The following is an 18,662-nucleotide window of genomic DNA, read 5'->3' on the forward strand; positions in this document are numbered from 1 at the left end:
ATTTGGTAGAGCCTGTGTTGAACTGACTAGACTAATCCCAGCTGCCTGTACCTTTAGGTAAGTCAACTGACCTATCAGAGCAGATTCTTTTTCCATAAAATGGAAATGAGGGTAGCAACATGCCAGTAGTCTGCATTTTGTGAATCCTAAAACAATTTTGGGAACTCTAAAACACATGCAAAAGTTGAAAGATGGGAGAGTTGCCTCCCCTTGCTATTTCTGCGTTCAGTCTCCTGCTTCAGGTTCTTCTGTTGAAACTCTAAGATTAAGGCCTTTCTGACTTGTGGTCTGGGACCAAGATGCCCCATAGCCTTCCTCTCTTGGGCTGACATGCCCTGGACTTCCTCTGACCTGACCTCAGAAACTCCCTTAGGAAGGTGTTAAAGGCAGCATCCCATCAACCTATCTTATAACCCAAGATGGGAAAAATCCTGGCTGCCATATTGCTGCCTAATGACATTCCATTTTCAACTGAGATCCAAATTGAGGCTTTCGTTGTGTGTTCCAAAGCAAATAAAGTTACGAAACTCTCCTCCCATCACCTTTCCTGGACCAAGCCCAAAGACCATGTAGGCAACCCCACAAATCCTGGAGAAACCAACCCAGGAAATGAGGTAGACATTCTGCCCACTGTGTATGAAATGAAAGCCACGGTCTTTAAAGCATCGCTAACAAAGGTTCCAAACAAGTGCACGTGTGGAGACACAGCTTTCTGCAAAGGCCTGAACAGGGCCAGGAATGGCTGGGAATGAGACAATTTATAAATGAGACTGATAGGAAGATGTGGCTGTTCCACAGTAGAACAATCTGGGCAAGAAGCTTGAAGAACATGGAAGATGAGCTGCAAGGTTTCAGGTTATAAAGAAAACAGGATTGGGAACTGGACCTGGAGAAGAGAGAACAGACACGATTCTGTGAACCATGCTAAACTGTGGTTCTGTGATTCCCAGGGAACAGAAGCCAAGAAGTAATATCAGAACTGCACTGCCTTGTGGTTACAGCTCAGGAAAACTGCATATGGTCAACCAAACCATGTACACTCAGTCATCTTTAACTAATCTTCTACCTCTCCTCAGTATTTCTGTACTAAAGAGCCTTTCCAATCAGACAGAGAGAGAGAGAGAGATCTCAGCCATCTAAATCTCGCCAAACTTCAGAGCATCAATCCTGATGGGCACAGTGAGCAAACAATACAGACAGTACAGATACCTCTATGACACTTAGGTATACCCTGTAGGCTATCCCACATTATCCTTGATAACATTAATATAAGCAGAAGCAGCCTCTCCTTTGGATGACATATTCGATGCTGCTTTCCATGACCCATAACCAGATGAACATTAATTTTTCTAGTCATGTTAGGGAAGAGGCTCAACCAATGTGTTTTCTATGCTGACAGCTGTTTATCATTGCTTAAGACCTTCCTTTGATTATTATTCTGCCTTGCCCCAATCCTCACCATAAGTAGTAAATACCTCCTATCTGCTATTGGCAAGAAAAGAGGAATTTGTATTCTGGTAGAGAGTAGGATGGGCGAACAATTGTAATGCAATGGGAAGCAGTCAGTGCTGTAATAGCACAACCAGAGCACTGGGGAGCATGTGCCAGGGACCGTGGGAGATCAGGGAAGTCTGAGTCTTTAAAGAGTTATGGAAATCACCATTAAAGTGAGCCACAATTCATTACTTCTCCAACTGTTGGGCTGAATATATACCAGTCACTCTCTCATCAAAGAATGAAAGCCTGAGTTGAAAGAAATCTTAGCCATGTCTCCAAATTAGGGCAGAAATCCTTTCTTTATCATCTTAAAATGATTTCTTTAACTATGAACTTAAAGCAAACACTCCAGGGCACGTGGGTGGCTCAGTCAGTTCCGGCCCAGGTCATGATCTCACAGTTTGAGTTCAAGCCCTGACTAGGGCTCTGCACTGACAACTCCAAGTCTGAAGCCCTTCCCCCACTGGTGTGCACATTCTCTCTCTCTCTCTCTCTCTCTCTCTCTCTCTCTTTCTCTCAAAAATAAATAGAAATGAAAAAAACCTCATTTCAACCTCCAAATAAAAATGTATATGGGAATGTAAGCTGGTGCAGCCACTCTGGAAAACAGTATAAAGTTTCCTCAAAAAACTAAAACTAGAACTACCCTACAACTCAGCAATTGCACTGCTAGGTATTTATCCAAGGGATACAGATGTGCTGTTTCGAAGGGACACATGCACCCCCGTGTTTATAGCAGCACTATCAACAATAGCCAAAGTGTGGAAAGAGCCCAGATGTCCATCGATGGATGAATGCATAAAGAATGTGGTTGGTATATATACACAATGGAGTATTACTCGGCAATCAAAAAGAATGAAATCTTGCCATTTGCAACTACGTGGATGGGACTGAAGGGTATTACGCTAAGTGAAATTAGTCAGTCAGAGAAAGACAAAACTCACATGACTTCACTCATATGAGGACTTTAAGAGACAAAACAGATGAACATAAGGGAAGGGAAACAAAAAGAATATAAAAACAAGGAGGGGGGCAAAACAGAAGAGACTCATAAATATGGAGAACAGAGGGTTACAGGAGGGGGTGTGGGAGGGGGGAGAGGCTAGATGGGTCAGGGGCACTAAGGAATCTACTGAAATCATTGTTGCACTAGATGCTAACTAACTTGAATGGAAATTTAAAAAAATTAAATTAAAAAAATTTTTTTAAAATGTAAAAGAAATAAAACTTTTTAAAAATAAAATAAATAAAATTAAAATAAAATTAAAATGTATAGGTGCGCATGCACGTGTGTGTATGTGTATCCATCTACAACAAATCCTTACATAAGACGCTAAGAGAAATGTAAACAGGAGGCACAATAGCACAGTTTGGAGACGTGATTTTACGTTGTACATAGAGTTACAACTTACGCAAGTTGAGCGATGGCCTTATCCAAATGAAGCTTCATCCTTTCTTCACAGCACAGAATAATGTCAACCTCCTATGCGATTAAAAAACAAAACACATTAACGTTTTTCATCATCAGGTACAACATCCAACAACGTGACAACACATCAATAAAGGGCAACTTGGTTCCTGGGGGGAAAAAAAAGAAAGCGTCAAATAAAAACAAGAGAACAGTTTTTACATCCACTTAATTACCGACATCCCCTCATGATGCTGCAATCTAAACATGAGAATGAGAGTTTCCCTTTTCTGGGGCTACCGGAAAATTACATGAAGGAACTAGTCAGGACGGGGATAAAACTGTCGCATTTTTCTTTATTTTTATCTCTGGTCCTTAATCAAAACAATCAAACAGTACGTAAATACAGACATTCTGGTGAATTTAACGCAGGCTTCTTTTATAACAACTACTCTTCAGAGACGATAAGCTGGGGAGACAGAGGAACAGCCAATAAGGGACTTCCCTCTGGCGGGGCATGTAACCTCCAACACACCCAGCTCTTTGGTCCAAATGGAAACTTGACCTCCACACTGGGAGGCCAGCACTCCCTCGGCCCTGCCTGTGCCCTGTAGTTCAGTTCTCACACTCCTATAAACACCTTTGTAGTTTCTCTCCTTGTCCAAGCGCATGGCATTCAGATGCCACCAGGATACATGCACTATTACATAGCATGTGTTGTATCACAGATGTTTTAAATAAACATTTCTCGCTTCCCTCTGAAGATCGTGTTCACATAAGAAAACCCAGAAACCCAAGACAGCAGCAAGAAGCCATTTCAGGGGTGCCTGGGTGGCTCGGTCTGTTAAGCACCCGACTTCGGCTCAGGTCATGATATCACGGTTTGTGACTTCAAGCCCCGCGTCGGGCTCTGTGCTGATGGCTCAGAGCCCGGAGCCTGCTTCGGATTCTGAGTCTCTCTCTCTCTCTCTCTGCCCCTCCCCCACTCAGGCTCTGTCTCTCTCTGTCTCAGAAATAAATTAAAAAAAAAAAAACATTAAAAAAAAAAAGAAGAGAGAGAGAAGACATTTCAAAAGCGCCCATGGTCATTGTTGCCACTACTTCAAGCACAGAGTGATCACACTACGCGCACTTGTTTGTGGCCTGCCTTTTCATTTGAACCTTGAACGTTTCCCCATGACATTAAACAATACCGTGATGAACACCCTCAGTCAATATTTGGACACCACCAAAGGGTATGCCTTTTGTCGAGGTTTTGACAAATACAGCCCAACTGCCCTTCACAGAAGCCGTGCCCCTGTATAACCACAAGTGAGGGTACACCTCATTACCTCACCTGTTATGCGGTCACCACCAGATCCTCTCCATTGTTCCCGGGGTGACAGGACCCCTCCCCCAAACAGCAAACGTGATGGAATTAATAGTTTGACTCACGTTTGCTCATCGTTCGGCTTTCTTCTTTTGTGAACCACCTGTGTCTCCACTTTTTCTGGGTTTTTTTTTTTTATTAATTTATATATTTAAAATGCAATCCTTTCCCATCACAGAAGTCATAACTGTATACATAAATACATATAGTATTAAAATATATGTATATTTTTAACCAGTTTGCCCCTTGCCTTTGTATTTTCGCATAGTGGTTTCGATACATAGACAGTCATGATTTCTATAATGTCAAATCTATTAAATATCCCCTTTTGGTCTCTGCCTTCATTAATTTGACTATAAAGGCCTTCTTCACTCCAATATCAGTTACTACTCAACTATATAGTCTTCTTATTCTTTTTTTTAATATTTATTTATTTTTGACAGAGAGAGAGAGAGAGAGGGAGAGAGAGGGCAAGTAGGGAAAGGGCAGAGAGAAAGGGAGACCCAGAATCCGAAGCAGGCTCCAGGCTCCAAGCTATCAGCACAGAGCCCGACGTGGGGTTCGAACTCATGAACCGTGAGATTGTGACCTGAGCCAAAGTCAGACGTTCAGCCGACTGAGCCACCTGGGCGGCCATTTTTTTTCCCTTAGACAGCACACAAGCAGGGGAGGGGGGCATAAGGAGAAAGAGAGAGGGTGGGGGGGTGGGAGGGGGTGGGGAGAAGGGTTCATGGAATAGAGAATGCCTAAAACCAAAGACCTTTGGAACTGTCCCCAGTGTTAGTTCATATATTAATAGGTACTCAAAGGTTCATTTGGCTTTAACTAGGTCAAGGAGTTAGCCTGGCCTGGGAGGACCAAAAAGACGGTACCCTGATCGGTTCCCCAAGAGAAGCCATTCTGGAAGAATTTGATGGCTATCACTGATTGAATGTGAGTCAGAGTCAACAGAATTCACGAGAAAATATGTCGAGGCACCCGCCTTTGCGAAAAGCAGGCCTTTTAAGACTACTTCTTGTCTTTGCCGGTGCTTATTTAATTATTCTAAAAAGGTAGAGTCGTGCTGATAAAAAGAGAAGATATGCTAATATTACTACTTGGAGCAAGATATGGGTGTCCTCGTTACTCGAATGGCAATGACCAAGGTACCCCTCAACTGTTGAACCATTGTTCTAGTTGCAGATTTCGTTATCTGGATATAAAGCAGCCTCTGCTACTGGTCTAGACAACATTATCGTTCTCGAACTGGGAAGGGACTTGTAACTCTACTATATATTCAGGATACTCTATTCCTGATCACTCGTGTGCAGCAGTTGGGGTCTGTGGCTTTTACAAAGTAGATTGTGGCCTCTCTGTAGTGGCCAAATTTCCCTGAGTTTCTTATTTCCACTCATATTTCTTTCAGAGAATCGGGCAGTAAAGAAAAGCAGAAGAGCCAGGGACAGTCTTCTGCTTATGACCCTTCACGGCAAGAGATCACTAAAAATAATTTAATACAATGTTAAAAGGAACCCTGATAACTTGCGAGGATACCATTACTGATGTCCAGGCTGTTAGCTAGTCCAATTGCCCTTCTTACCAAGGATTCGTCTTTTACCAAGGACCAGTCACGGAAAGGCCAGCCAAGCTGGTTCAGGGATAGTGAACTGATTGCCTGCGGCAGAAATTCAGCAGGTCAGAGTAGGAAATGAGAGGGAGAAGGCGTAAGAGCCAGACAATGGAAGGTCCTAGAGATTCGGGAGTCCGGGAAGAGATTTTTAGCGGACAGAACCTCTGGTGATCATGGGTAGTATGGATCCGAGCGAAGGGAAGATATTTGGGGATTCTGCATAAACCAGCTAGGAAGGAGGACCAGTAGGGAGAACGGAGTGGGAAGGAGAGGGGTGGGAATCAAATCAGAGAAATAATTTACAGGAGCTACAGACTGACTACAAAGGGTGAAGACGGTCAAGCGATGGCACCGTGCCTGGAGAACCGTGGCGCCGAAACTAGGAAGGGAAAGGCTGGAGGCATCAGGGTAGAAGAAAAGTACACTTTTAAGCTTCATAAATAGGAACCAAAAAAAGAGGTGGGGGAGGGGGGACAGGGTTATAACCCCAACAGAAATACATTTCTGGGACTTAGGGACACAGGACTAAGACATAATAGAGAATCTGGCAAAAAAAAAAAAAAAAAAGATGAGGAAGGGCTCAAGGCACATCGTGGCTGACATCTAAAGGAATAGCAGAGATCTTCTGGGGGTAAGTCTGGGAAGTGAAGGCCGAAGAACTCAGAACTAAATCACATTTAATTGGTGGAAGGTTTGGAATATATATATATTATATATATATATATGAATATATATATTGAAATATATATATAAGGTTTGGAATATATATATATGAATATATATTGAAATATATATATAAGGTTTGGAATATATATATGAATATATATATTGAAATATATATATAAGGTTTGGAATATATATATTATATATATATATGAATACATATATTGAAATATATATATAAGGTTTGGAATATATGTATATTATATATATGAATATATATATTGAAATATATATATAAGGTTTGGAATATATATATATGAATATATATTGAAATATATATATAAAGTTTGGAATATATATATTATATATATATATGAATACATATATTGAAATATATATATAAGGTTTGGAATATATATATATTATATATATGAATATATATATATTGAAATATATATAAGGTTTGGAATATAAATATATATATATATATATATATATATATCTCAGCTTCTAGATGGCAATTTGGCTATATATCAAAACTTCCCAAATGCACATGCCTTTTAACATATCGATTACGTCTCTTGAAATGTGTTCTAAGGAAATAATCAGAAAAAATACAGTTATCAATAATAGTATTTTTGTACACTGCAGTGTTATTAAAATAGCAAAAAAAAGGGGGGGAGTGAGAAAGGGTGACAACTTCACTATTCAAAAAGAGAGGATTGATTTTTTTTTTTTTAATGATAGCACCTTGACATTGTGGAACCCAATGCAACCCTTAAAATCACACCTTCATGTATATCTAATGCTATGGGAAAATGACCCCAATAGAATTCTAAATTAAATAAAGCACTTTGGGAAGGGAAGGATAACTAGGCAGAGCACACAGGAGTCTTAGGGAAGTGAAAATACCATATACATCAATGATGGATATGTTATGATACCTTTGTCCAAACCCACGGAATCTACACCACCAAGAGTGAACCCTAAGGGTAAAACTGGACTTTGGATGTTACTGATGGACCAGTGTAGGTTTGTCAATTGTAACAAAGGTACCACTCTGGTGGGGGGGTGTTAGTAATGGGCGGAAGCTGTGCCCGGATGGGGACAGGAGCTAACTGAGATATCTCTGCCTTGCCCTCAATTTTGCTGTGAACCTCAAACTGCTCTTAAAAAATTAAGTCTTTAAAAAGAACGGTGGTGCCTTCCCTATGACCATATCTAAGAATAAACATCATTGAGCATTTATCAGAAAAACAATGCACCACAATTCAAATTGTGTACACAGTATCATTCGAATCTTGAAGACCTGTTTGTGTGTCTTTAAGTTGGGTGCTGTCTCAGTACGACTAACAAAAAGAAATTCTCTGAAATTGTCTGGATGAACTGAAATTCTCCAAAATTAAAGGTGATTTCTGTCCAGGTGAACTTCAGATGATTTTTTTTTATCTTTCTTTATCCTATACTGTATCTTTCAAACTCTCTCAATGAACATCTATTACGTGTATAACCAAAAAAAAAAAAAAAAAAAAAAAAAAAAGGTGTCTTTTGTAAATGCTATAAACATTTGGATACTATAGTTTCTTACTTATAAATGGCTTCATGTAATATCATTTTTTGTTTGTTTCTATACATTGAGGGCATGTTTACAACTACATTTCTCCTCACTGGTGCATTTCCCCCATATTTACCGTCAGTAGCTGGGTTTCCACATCGTCATGAACTAGATCAATTCCCATTCTCTTCTCTCGATGAAATAGACATTCTCGGGCTACCTACAGATACACAAAGAACAGAAAGCAGTAATCCAAACTGACTAAAATCAGTGACCAGCAGCTCTAAGGACCTATTTCTAAAACAAGTCAGTGGATACTCCCAATACCAATTTTTCAAGCCATTTTCTTGGAAATCTAGTATGAGACCCACCATGACAACTAAGAAACTCCCTACTGCTAGTTAAGAGATAGAGTTAGCTCTTCACATCAGTGTGAAAAAAAAACTCTAATTTGGAAAGTTGACAAAATAAAGCACATGACATTTACGTGATTCCCACAAAGTAGCATCTGAGAAAACTACTTAGCATTAATTTCTTCTACAGAAATAGTCTGACAACCTGAAACATAGTTTTCAAGATATTATTTCCACATATTTTCGACTGAGGGTGAGGAAGAAACAAATTATTACCTTTAAAGATGCCAAAATACTGGGGCGCCTGGGTGGCGCAGTCGGTTAAGCGTCCGACTTCACCCAGGTCACGATCTCGTGGTCCGGGAGTTCGAGCCCCGCGTCAGGCTCTGGGCTGATGGCTCGGAGCCTGGAGCCTGTTTCCGATTCTGTGTCTCCCTCTCTCTCTGCCCCTCCCCCGTTCATGCTCTGTCTCTCTCTGTCCCAAAAATAAATAAAAAAACGTTGAAAAAAAAATAAGAAAAAAAAAAAGATGTCAAAATATTTGTGTAGCCAAAAATCTTAATGATTATTTTTCAAGTTCCATTTATTGTTTCCTAATTACGAAAATAACGTGCCTTGTCCATTAAAGAGAAAAAATATAGAAAAGTAGAAAATGGTCTAGCTATATTCCTATCACTGTTTCGTTTGTTGTTTTTAATTAAAAAAAAAAAAAGGTTATGAGGCACCTGGGTGGCTTCGTCAGTAAAGCGTCCGACTTCGGCTCAGGTCACAATCTCATCACTTATGAGTTCGAGCCCCGCATCGGGCTCTGAGCTGACAGCTCGGAGCCTGGAGCTTGCTTTGGATTCTGTCTCCCTCTCTTTCTGCCCCTCCCCGTTCACAGTCTGTCTCTCTCTGTCTCTGAAAACTGAATAAAAGTTTAAAAACAATTTTTTAAAAAAGGTTATAATGTCCTCACAATTTTAGAGTATGCTTTTTAGGATTGACATTAAATGGTAGGCTCCGGTCATAAAATATTCTTCGAGACAAAGTAGGTTAATGACTCCAGTGGAAAACAGCTTGGATTGCTAACAATAAATTATGTATGAAAGAACATTATGTAAATGTTAAAATACTCTTTTCCAAAGACTATTTCTTGACATGGAACAACTGTATAATCTTAATCTTTTAAGCATAAAATATAATAGCATGTATACTGTAATCTGGACATAGTGTCACTGAACAAAATCTTTCAGTGAATGTATATTTTTTAATAGGAAAAGTCACATTTACTAGAAGATGGATTAAGGGGTTGAGAGGAACGCTGATGACTCTAATGTGTATCACTAACCTGCTTTTCGTAAGTTTCTACTAACCCACAGTCTATTAGGACTCTACTAATCTTACCAGCCACATAGAAAGGTATCGATCTCCCATACTTTGGCCAACTCTAGATGTCATCAGTTTTCATTGTTGCAGATATGATAGGCCAAAGATGGATACATCATTGATTTAATTTTCATTTTTATCCCTGAATTTTAACTTTTTTTTTTAATGTTTTATTTATTTTTGAGACAAAGAGAGAGAAAGCATGAGCAGGAGAGGGGCAGAGAGAGAGGGAGACACAGAATCAGAAGCAGGCTCCAGGCTCTGAGCTGTCAGCACAGAGCCTGACGCGGGGCTCGAACTCACGAACTGTGAGATCATGACCTGAGCCGAAGTCGGATGCTCAACCAACTGAGCCACCCAGGCGCCCCAACTTTTTTGCTCATATTAGTTGATCATCTGTGTTTTCCCTTCTGAGATGTACCTGTTCATGTGACTAACTCTAATCTTAAATTTTTCTTAATGTTTTTTTATTTTTGAGAGAGAGACAGAGAGCATGAGCAGGGGAGGGGCAGAGAGAGAGGGAGACACAGAATCTGAGGCAGGCTCCAGGCTCTGAGCTGTCAGCACAGAGCCCGACATGGGGCTCGAACCCACGGACTGTGAGATCATGACGTGAGCCCAAGTCGGACGCCCAGCAAACACTAATCTTAATCAAGACCTTCTCACACTGTGCTGATAGTAAACGTTCTAGCACACAGGAACATCCGGACAAAAATTGTATAAAAAAAAAATATTCAAATTAGGCCCATCCCACTGAAAGGATTACTACTGAAAGGAAGACACTGAATGTGCTCTGGAAATGCAGAGCGTAAGTGGCTGTCACTTCAAGGATACTCTGAAGGTCAGGTGGGATGCAGAACAGACCAGGAATCCTCAAAATGAGCCAGAGCGTGAAGAAAGTATGGAAGGGCTTCCGATCTTCAAAAAACATTTCATGACAAGTGAATTTAAAAGGACATCGTTGGGGCGCCTGGGTGGCGCAGTCGGTTAAGCGTCCGACTTCAGCCAGGTCACGATCTCGCGGTCCGTGAGTTCGAGCCCCGCGTCAGGCTCTGGGCTGATGGCTCAGAGCCTGGAGCCTGTTTCCGATTCTGTGTCTCCCTCTCTCTCTGCCCCTCCCCCGTTCATGCTCTGTCTCTCTCTGTCCCAAAAATAAATAAACGTTGAAAAAAATAATAATAAAAATAAAAGGACATCGTTCGTGCACCGTCACTCTTTCTTGGGATTTCTGGTAGTTGTGCGTGTTTGTGCGTACTTGTGTTTGGTGGGGGTACCGGGGGGGGGGGCAAGATAAGAAGTAACTATGTGAAGAGGTCTCCAACAAATTCTTCAACCCACTAGACTTCTGGCTCCTTAATTCTCTAAACCCTTCTGCCACAGATGTCATAACAAAGACCTCCTGCAAATGCTCATCACGTGGGAAATGAGCCATACAAGCGTGAAGAAAAATGGTGTTAGCTTCATCAGTATATATATACACCTCCAGAAATAATTTCTGTAACTTATGCATCTTCAAATACAGAATGTCTTCTTTCAATGGTTGGGGGGGGGCATAGAATGAGCTTGGAGGGGGCCCCCCCCATCACACATTCGGGGGTGAGAGGCAACCAGAGGCCAGCAACAAATTAAAATGCTGCCCCCACGATCACCAGAACTGGCTTGACCTCAGGCCCATTTCTCTATTCAGTCAAACTCATTCTATCTCCTAAGATGGTCTCCTTGAACATTTTCCACTGTGCCCTCAAAAGGAATCAGCATACGCACGGGAGGCCTTTCACGAGACAGATTAAAAGAACGGTACTTTTTTTCCTCAAATAATGGGACAGCAATGACCAAGCAGCCCATTTAATAGATGGGAAGATGGCATTCTCACCATAAAACGTTGTGTGTCTTAAGAATGTCCCTCAGGGTGCCTGGGTGGCTCAGTCGGTTACGTGTCGACTCTTGATTTCGGCTCAGGTCATGATCCCATGGTTCGTGAGTTTGAGTCTTGGGTAGGGCTCTGCACTGATGGTGTAGAGCCTGCTTGGGATTCTCTGTCTCCCTCTGTCTGCCCCTCCCCTGCTCACGTTCACTCTCTCTCCCTCAAAAATTAAAAAAAAAAAAAAAAAGAATATGTCTCTAGTTAGCCTCCTTTGCTTTGCATTCAGAATTCTTTCTATTTAAATGGTTGTTCTGTATGAAACTCGTAACGGTTTTACCAATGGTGAAATTAATTACAGATGCATTCATAGGAGGTTGGCTTCTACAGGTGAAGGAAAACATAACAGGTAATAACCTCAGTAATTCAACCAGTGGGTTAAATTCACACAAATACATAGTGTTTTTTCATCAAAAGGTCTTATATTTACCTGAAGAGGGGCTTCTGTCTCCATCAAGGCCCTCTCCAATTTTTTCTTAACATCAGTGAGTGCATTTGTCTCTCCAATCATTGCGTCCAACTCATGAGTGATCTCAGATTTCCAAAATCCTATGTCATTGACTCGTTCTCCCAAATTTTGCGTGGAGTCTGCCTGAGTTTTTCTTGTGTGTTGATACTTGTCTTGGATCAGGCGAGACGTATCTGCCCTTAGCCTCTCGGAATTATGTCGGGAAGTGTCGGATTCGAGATAGTTGGTTAGATTGGACCTATACCAGTCATCAGGAGTATACCTTGTGAAGAGAGTGGTTCGGTTGGAAACAAAGGGAAGCATGGTATTGTCGCACACCTTCTGAGATCTGGTGCAGTACGGGCCCAAGGTTGGTGAGTTGGAGGCTACTTTGTAGTACGTGCTTGGCCTCCAAGGAAGGCTCAAGGGATGGGTTACATTGTTGTGGGGGAAGCGGTCCCTGTAGCTGGATGCCAGAGTACTGACGGCTGGTAGAAAATTGGTTGGTGTTGGTTTAGGGTGGGCGTAAGTTGCCGTTAACATAGAACCTAGAGGCTCCATGATGCCCAGACAGTTTGTAAATCTCTCCTGTTTAAAGGGGGGGGGGGGGGTAACATAAAAATAGACAGTCACATAAATTCATCTTTGGTGAAAATTTAAAAATTAAAAGCCACATTTGACTTAGTTTTAGTAGCAGTGCTCCCTAACATATTAGGTGTCTGTTCTAATTCGACAGCCACCTTTACTGGCGATAATATGCTCCAAAAGGATTTTTTCCCATCTCTGTTTCTAGAATACACTAAAATCACAGTTTTTAGATGAGCCATCTGAGTTGCTGAATTTTTTTTAATTATGATTTAAATTTATTATCTTGTAACAAATCTACATGAAGAGCCTGAAAAACGCATTTTAACAGACAGGGATTCAAATCTTGGCTCTGCTATTTACTAGCTGTGAGGCACTGGGCAAGTTACTTAAACTCTCGGTGCCTCAATTTCCTCATCTCTAAATTGGGAATAATAATAGCACTTAATTCTCTGGACTGTTAGGAGAGGTTAATAAAAAGGGGTTGCCTGGCAGAATCCCTCACACCAAGCGATCCTGGTTGGGGTAACAACCGTGTGCTTGCTTTGCAAACACAGCTCAAGGCAGGTGCCTAGCTCCCTTTTCCTGGCAACCTGCCACCTCAAGGCACCTCCAGTATAGACATTCTAGGGCAATTGTGAAGACCAAGCAAGACAATGGTAAGTATTTGGATTGCTTAGCACAGTTCTGGGCACAAATTCAATGTTCGATAAACGTTAGCTTTTTCAACTACCAATACAAAAGAGTATATAAAGTAAAAGATAAATATCCATCCATTCCCCCAAGTAGACATTGAATGGTTCATTAATAGTTGTTTCTTTCCAGATTTTTCCTATTCATATGCCAACATAGGTATCATTTTTTTTAATGTTTATTTTTGAGAGAGAGAGCACACGCGCGTGAGCAGGGGAGGGGCAGAGAGAGAGAAGGAAACAGAGAATCAGAAGCAGGCTCCAGGCTCCGAGCTGTCAGCACAGAGCCCGACGCGGGGCTCGAACTCACGGACGGCGAAATCATGACCTGAGCCGAAGTCGGATGCTTAACTGACCGAGCCACCCAGGTGCCCCACCATCTGCATCGTTTTTAAAGCTACTTTAAACCTGCATCTACTTATATCCCAGTTGTACATACGAACAGAGCTTTTTAAATTTTTTTTTATTTAAAAAAAAAATTTTTTTTTTTCAACGTTTATTTATTTTTAGGACAGAGAGAGACAGAGCATGAACGGGGGAGGGGCAGAGAGAGAGGGAGACACAAAATCGGAAACAGGCTCCAGGCTCTGAGCCATCAGCCCAGAGCCCGACGTGGGGCTCGAACTCACAGACCGCGAGATCGTGACCTGGCTGAAGTCGGACGCTTAACCGACTGCGCCACCCAGGAGCCCCCCCCTTTTTTTTTTTTTTAATTTTTTTTCAACGTTTTTTAAATTTTTTTTTAACGTTTATTTATTTTTGAGACAGAGAGAGACAGAGCATGAACGGGGGAGGGGCAGAGAGAGAGGGAGACACAGAATCGGAAGCAGGTTCCAGGCTCTGAGCCATCAGCCCAGAGCCTGATGCTGAACACAGCTTTTTAAATACAAATATTGAATTACCTTAATCATTTTATGTATCATTTAGAGCACACATGTTTAAAAATATATGTTTCTGACTTCTCTCCCTCTTAGTACATAGAGCTCCACTTCCTCCTGCTTACCCCTTGAAAAGTATTCTATTGTTTGGAACTTTTGATCATTATTAGTCCAGAAAGGCAAGATGCCATAGTCTGTGACATACTTTCCAGCATCTAAAGGTCATTCTACTTGGGGGTCAGTGTCTACAGACCCATTTACTAAAAAGGAAAAATAAATCAGATCCAATTCCATACCTGTCTTGGGAAAAAAAAAATATTTGATGATTATTTCAATAGCTATGTCTTGAGGCCTTTGGCCCCCAAACCACAAAATTATCTATTTGTAGAATTGTGGTCAAATCAAAATGTACTCGTTCCACATGTGGTGAAACAGCTGCCCACTGCCAGTGGTGGTGGCCCACACAACCCTACCTTCCTGACTTTTTCCCAATTCTTCCCTCCCTCAGTGCCCAAACACCTTATACTGGCCAAACCTAGAAGCGTGATGGTGAAAAAGAAACCTTAATAATAGTCACATCTCTTCACCTCCGTTTGAAAGCTAAACGCTGTTTTTCGGAAGAGCAAATTCAGAGCAACTCGAGCCCTTCGGGTCCCTGTGGCTACTTTCAGTTCTAAACTCTTCTCCAGTCAAATCTAGAAATAATCTTGTCATCTTTCCTTCAGCAAGAAGCTTCAAGCAGGCACTGGACCCCTCTTACTTGGATTTTCTTAATTCTTGACAATAAAAGCTAGCGACTCCCTTGGTCCTTCAACCGAGGAATTCCAAGAGTAGAATTACCACATATGTTTGCCCAGCACCTATTATGTTGAGGTCCTGAGGCATCTAAACCCATGTTTGTCAAACCATGAGTCATCTACTCTGAGTGGTGATTTTTGAAATGCTGAGGTTCATAACCCAGAGGAGACGTACGGATGAAGAAATTCAATACAGTTTACAAAAGTTTCCAGTGCTATATTTTTAAATTAGGGATGGGACGTAATTTAAAAATCTGGAAACTGATGCATAAAACTCAGTTGTTTAATGTTCACAGATGTAGAGCTCCTCGTGGGTGGCAGTAAGTTTCACACGGAGACACAATATTCTACATGATACACAATGTTCTATACAGTCACACAACAGAAGTTCTAGCTCCAGTCAGCCATCTCAAAAGTCATTCAGGAGGACCAACCAAAAGACGACAGCATGGCAACATCTTCTATTTCGAGTCATTATTGGTCAAAGAAACTGAGAGTGTCATGGCCTAAGCAATATTTAAAAATTCAATATAGACTTTCGCCTCCAACCATGATAGAGTAATAAAGACTAGACTTAGGCTCTTACATCTAAAAAACTAGACCAAATATATGAAACACCTGTTTTCAGACACTGGACAATAAGCAGCACGAGACTCTGATTCCTGAGAGAAGAGAAACAAATAAGGCAAGCCTTCTGATTGTCCTGGCATTCTGCCTCGAGGCAACTTCCAGATTATGGGAAAAACAGATGAAAACGCATCAGAGCCTGTCAACATGTGTGAGTCGAGGAGGAGATCAGAACTTTGAGAAGCTGACACAGCTGGAAGTTGTGAAGCAGGATTCCAGAATAAGTCAAGCTCCCTAAGTCTATGGAGGCATCCGCTTGAGTTTTTGCTGAGCAACAGGCTATACATACATCAAGGGACGCTCCACAAACTTTGGCAAAGAAGGATGCCAGGGTTGTTACTGAACAATTTCTAGAGATCACAGAGGGTGGAGAGACATTTTGAACCCAGACCAATCAGAGTGGAGCGTTGCTGATGATAATCTGGAGCATTCCATGGAGACCCCGAGGAGTCACACGTTAGAGATGACGCTGACCCATCCCTGGAATGAAAGCACTGAAGAGTCATTCTAGCAAAGCTTGAAAAGAGGCCTCAAGGGGATCAAATTAATCTGCAAGTAATTTGATTGCCTGATGACATCAAGACATTCATGTATGTAACATAACAATGGCCAGCATTGAATCAAAATTACCAAACACGGCACGTAGCAGAAAAATGTGACAAATGATTAGGAAAAAAAAAATCAGTCAACAGGAAAGATGTGGTAGAACAAGCAAACAACATGGAAATAGTTAAAGGAAAACAAGAACGTAATGAAGAGAGACGTGGAGGATTTTTTAAAGAACCAAATGCAACTTTAGGAATAAAACAGAAAATATATTCTTATACAGTATACACTTGAACAATTCCACTAGATGGGATTAACAGCAAATCAGACATAGTCTAGTTAGTGAGTTCAAATCTAATCAAACCAAAGTACAGGCTTTTTTAACTTAAAAGAGAGAGAGAGAGAGAGAGAGAATCTTCGGGAACACAGGCATATCATCAAGTGTTAGACTAAATCATGTACTTGGGAATGTCATACAGAAAGGGGAGACAGAAAAAATATTTGAAGAAATAATGGCTGTATATTTTCCAAATTTGATGAAAACTATAAATTCCCAGGTCCAAGAAGCTCTAAACACTCCAAGAGGGTAAACACACCCTATACACATGCACACAGATGCACACACAACACTACCATCATCATCGCCACACCCACCATCACCTCAAAGATCATCATAATCAAATTGCTGAAAATCAGCGATAAAGAGAAAAACTCGAATCAGCGCAAAAAGACACACTACAAAGACATGAACAAAGGTAAGCATTAGTGCAAAATCCTTGTCAAAAACTATGCAAGCCAGAAGACAATCGAACAACATCTTTAAGTGGCTGGGAGAAAGTGTAGGCCTACAACTGTATATCCAGTGAAAGCATCCTTCAAAGATGAAGGTGGAATAAAATTTTTCCATGAAAACAAAAGCCGAGGGCATTGGTCATCAGCAGAACTGCACTAAAAAAACTGTTAAAAGAAATTCCTCAGGCAAAAGGAAATGATACCAGATAGAGACTTGGATCTACACAAAGAAATAAAGCATCGGAAATGGTAAGTATGTGTGCTAATATAAAAGATATCCTTTTGTAACTTTTAAATTTCTTTAAAAGATGGTTGTGTAAAGTGAAATAACAAAAAATTACTGTGGGGTTTATAGCAAAAATAGAAGTAAATTATATGGTCATAATAGCACAAATGATGGAGAGCTGAAATGGAAATGTCTTATTGCAAGGGTCATAGCTAATATGGAATAATGTTATTTAAACATGTACTTCAATAAGTTTAAGATACAGATTGTAAAATTTAGAGCATCAGTTCCCAAGATATGTCCCAAGAACCCACAGACTTGCTTGAAACTTTCTCAGGGATGACAAAGTCAAAATTGTTTTCATAGTAAATACTCAGGTGCTATTTTCTTTTTTCACTCTCATTCTCTCACAAGATTTACAATGGAGTTTTCCAGAAGTGATGTGATATGTGTTATCACAACAGACTGAATACAGTAGACAGGAGAACCCAGCTTCTAAGACAGAGATCAAAGAACTTTGCCAAAAATGTAAAACAATGCTACTCTTCTCACCAGATGATCTTTGTTCCAGAAACATAGCTTTTTAATAAAACATATTATTTACATTACTCTATAATGAGTTGTATACTTATTTTTTTAAAAATAATATTTTTAACTTTTCAATTTAATTTCTAATATAGTAAATATAAATAGGTGCGACCCACATAAACTAAAGCTCTTTGAGGTCCTCACCATGAGGTTATTTGAGTATAAAGGGGTCCTGACCTGGAACACTCTCTAAGAAAGAAATAGGACAGAGTTAAAGCTAATCAGCTAATAGGATAGGGTGGAAATGGAAGACTTAAAAAGATGCATAATTAATCCAAGAGAAAAGAGACAAAAATAAGACAAAGCGAAAACAAATAGCAAGATGGGAAGCAAAAAACCCCATCACACTGATAATTATATGCACAATAAATAGTTTAAACAATCAAATTAAAAGGCACAGATTCTTAAGCTGGTTTTTATCAAGCAATATTGAACTATATGCTTTCTCAAAAAAAAAAAACCACTTTAAATATAAAACACAGATAAGTTAAAAATAAAAGTATAGAAAAAGATGCAATGTAAACACAAATCAAAAGAATTCTGAAGTGGCTATATTAATAACAAATCAAGCAGACTTCAGAACAGTAGATATTATCACAAATAAAGAGAGAAATAAGGAGAAAAGGATTAATCAAAGAGATGTAACAATCTTCAATGTCTACTCAACCATCAATAAAATTTTAAACACATAAAGCAAAAACTGGCAGAACTAAAATGAGAAATAGATCCACAGCTATGGT

At 40.3% G+C, this 18,662-nt stretch overlaps 1 protein-coding gene across 3 annotated transcripts in view; it reads right to left on the minus strand.

Moving 5' to 3' along the window:
- The window catches only part of TEKT3 (tektin 3), a 36,319-nt gene that overhangs the window by 13,591 nt on the left and 4,066 nt on the right, over positions 1-18,662 (minus strand). For 2 of the 3 annotated variants that reach the window (XM_045487430.1, XM_045487429.1), the window contains exons 2-4: positions 12,174-12,779; positions 8,238-8,321; positions 2,910-2,980 (exon numbers count right to left, since the gene is read on the minus strand). In XM_045487430.1, the coding sequence (XP_045343386.1) occupies positions 2,910-2,980; positions 8,238-8,321; positions 12,174-12,752 (734 nt within the window). In that variant the 5' untranslated portion in view covers positions 12,753-12,779. Of the gene's footprint in view, positions 1-2,909; positions 2,981-8,237; positions 8,322-12,173; positions 12,780-14,471; positions 14,632-18,662 lie in introns of those variants that run through there. The other variant, XM_045487431.1, reaches the window with a different exon arrangement.

The sequence above is a fragment of the Leopardus geoffroyi genome, chromosome E1 (genome assembly GCF_018350155.1).
Source record: "Leopardus geoffroyi isolate Oge1 chromosome E1, O.geoffroyi_Oge1_pat1.0, whole genome shotgun sequence".
Lineage (NCBI taxonomy): Eukaryota > Metazoa > Chordata > Mammalia > Carnivora > Felidae > Leopardus > Leopardus geoffroyi.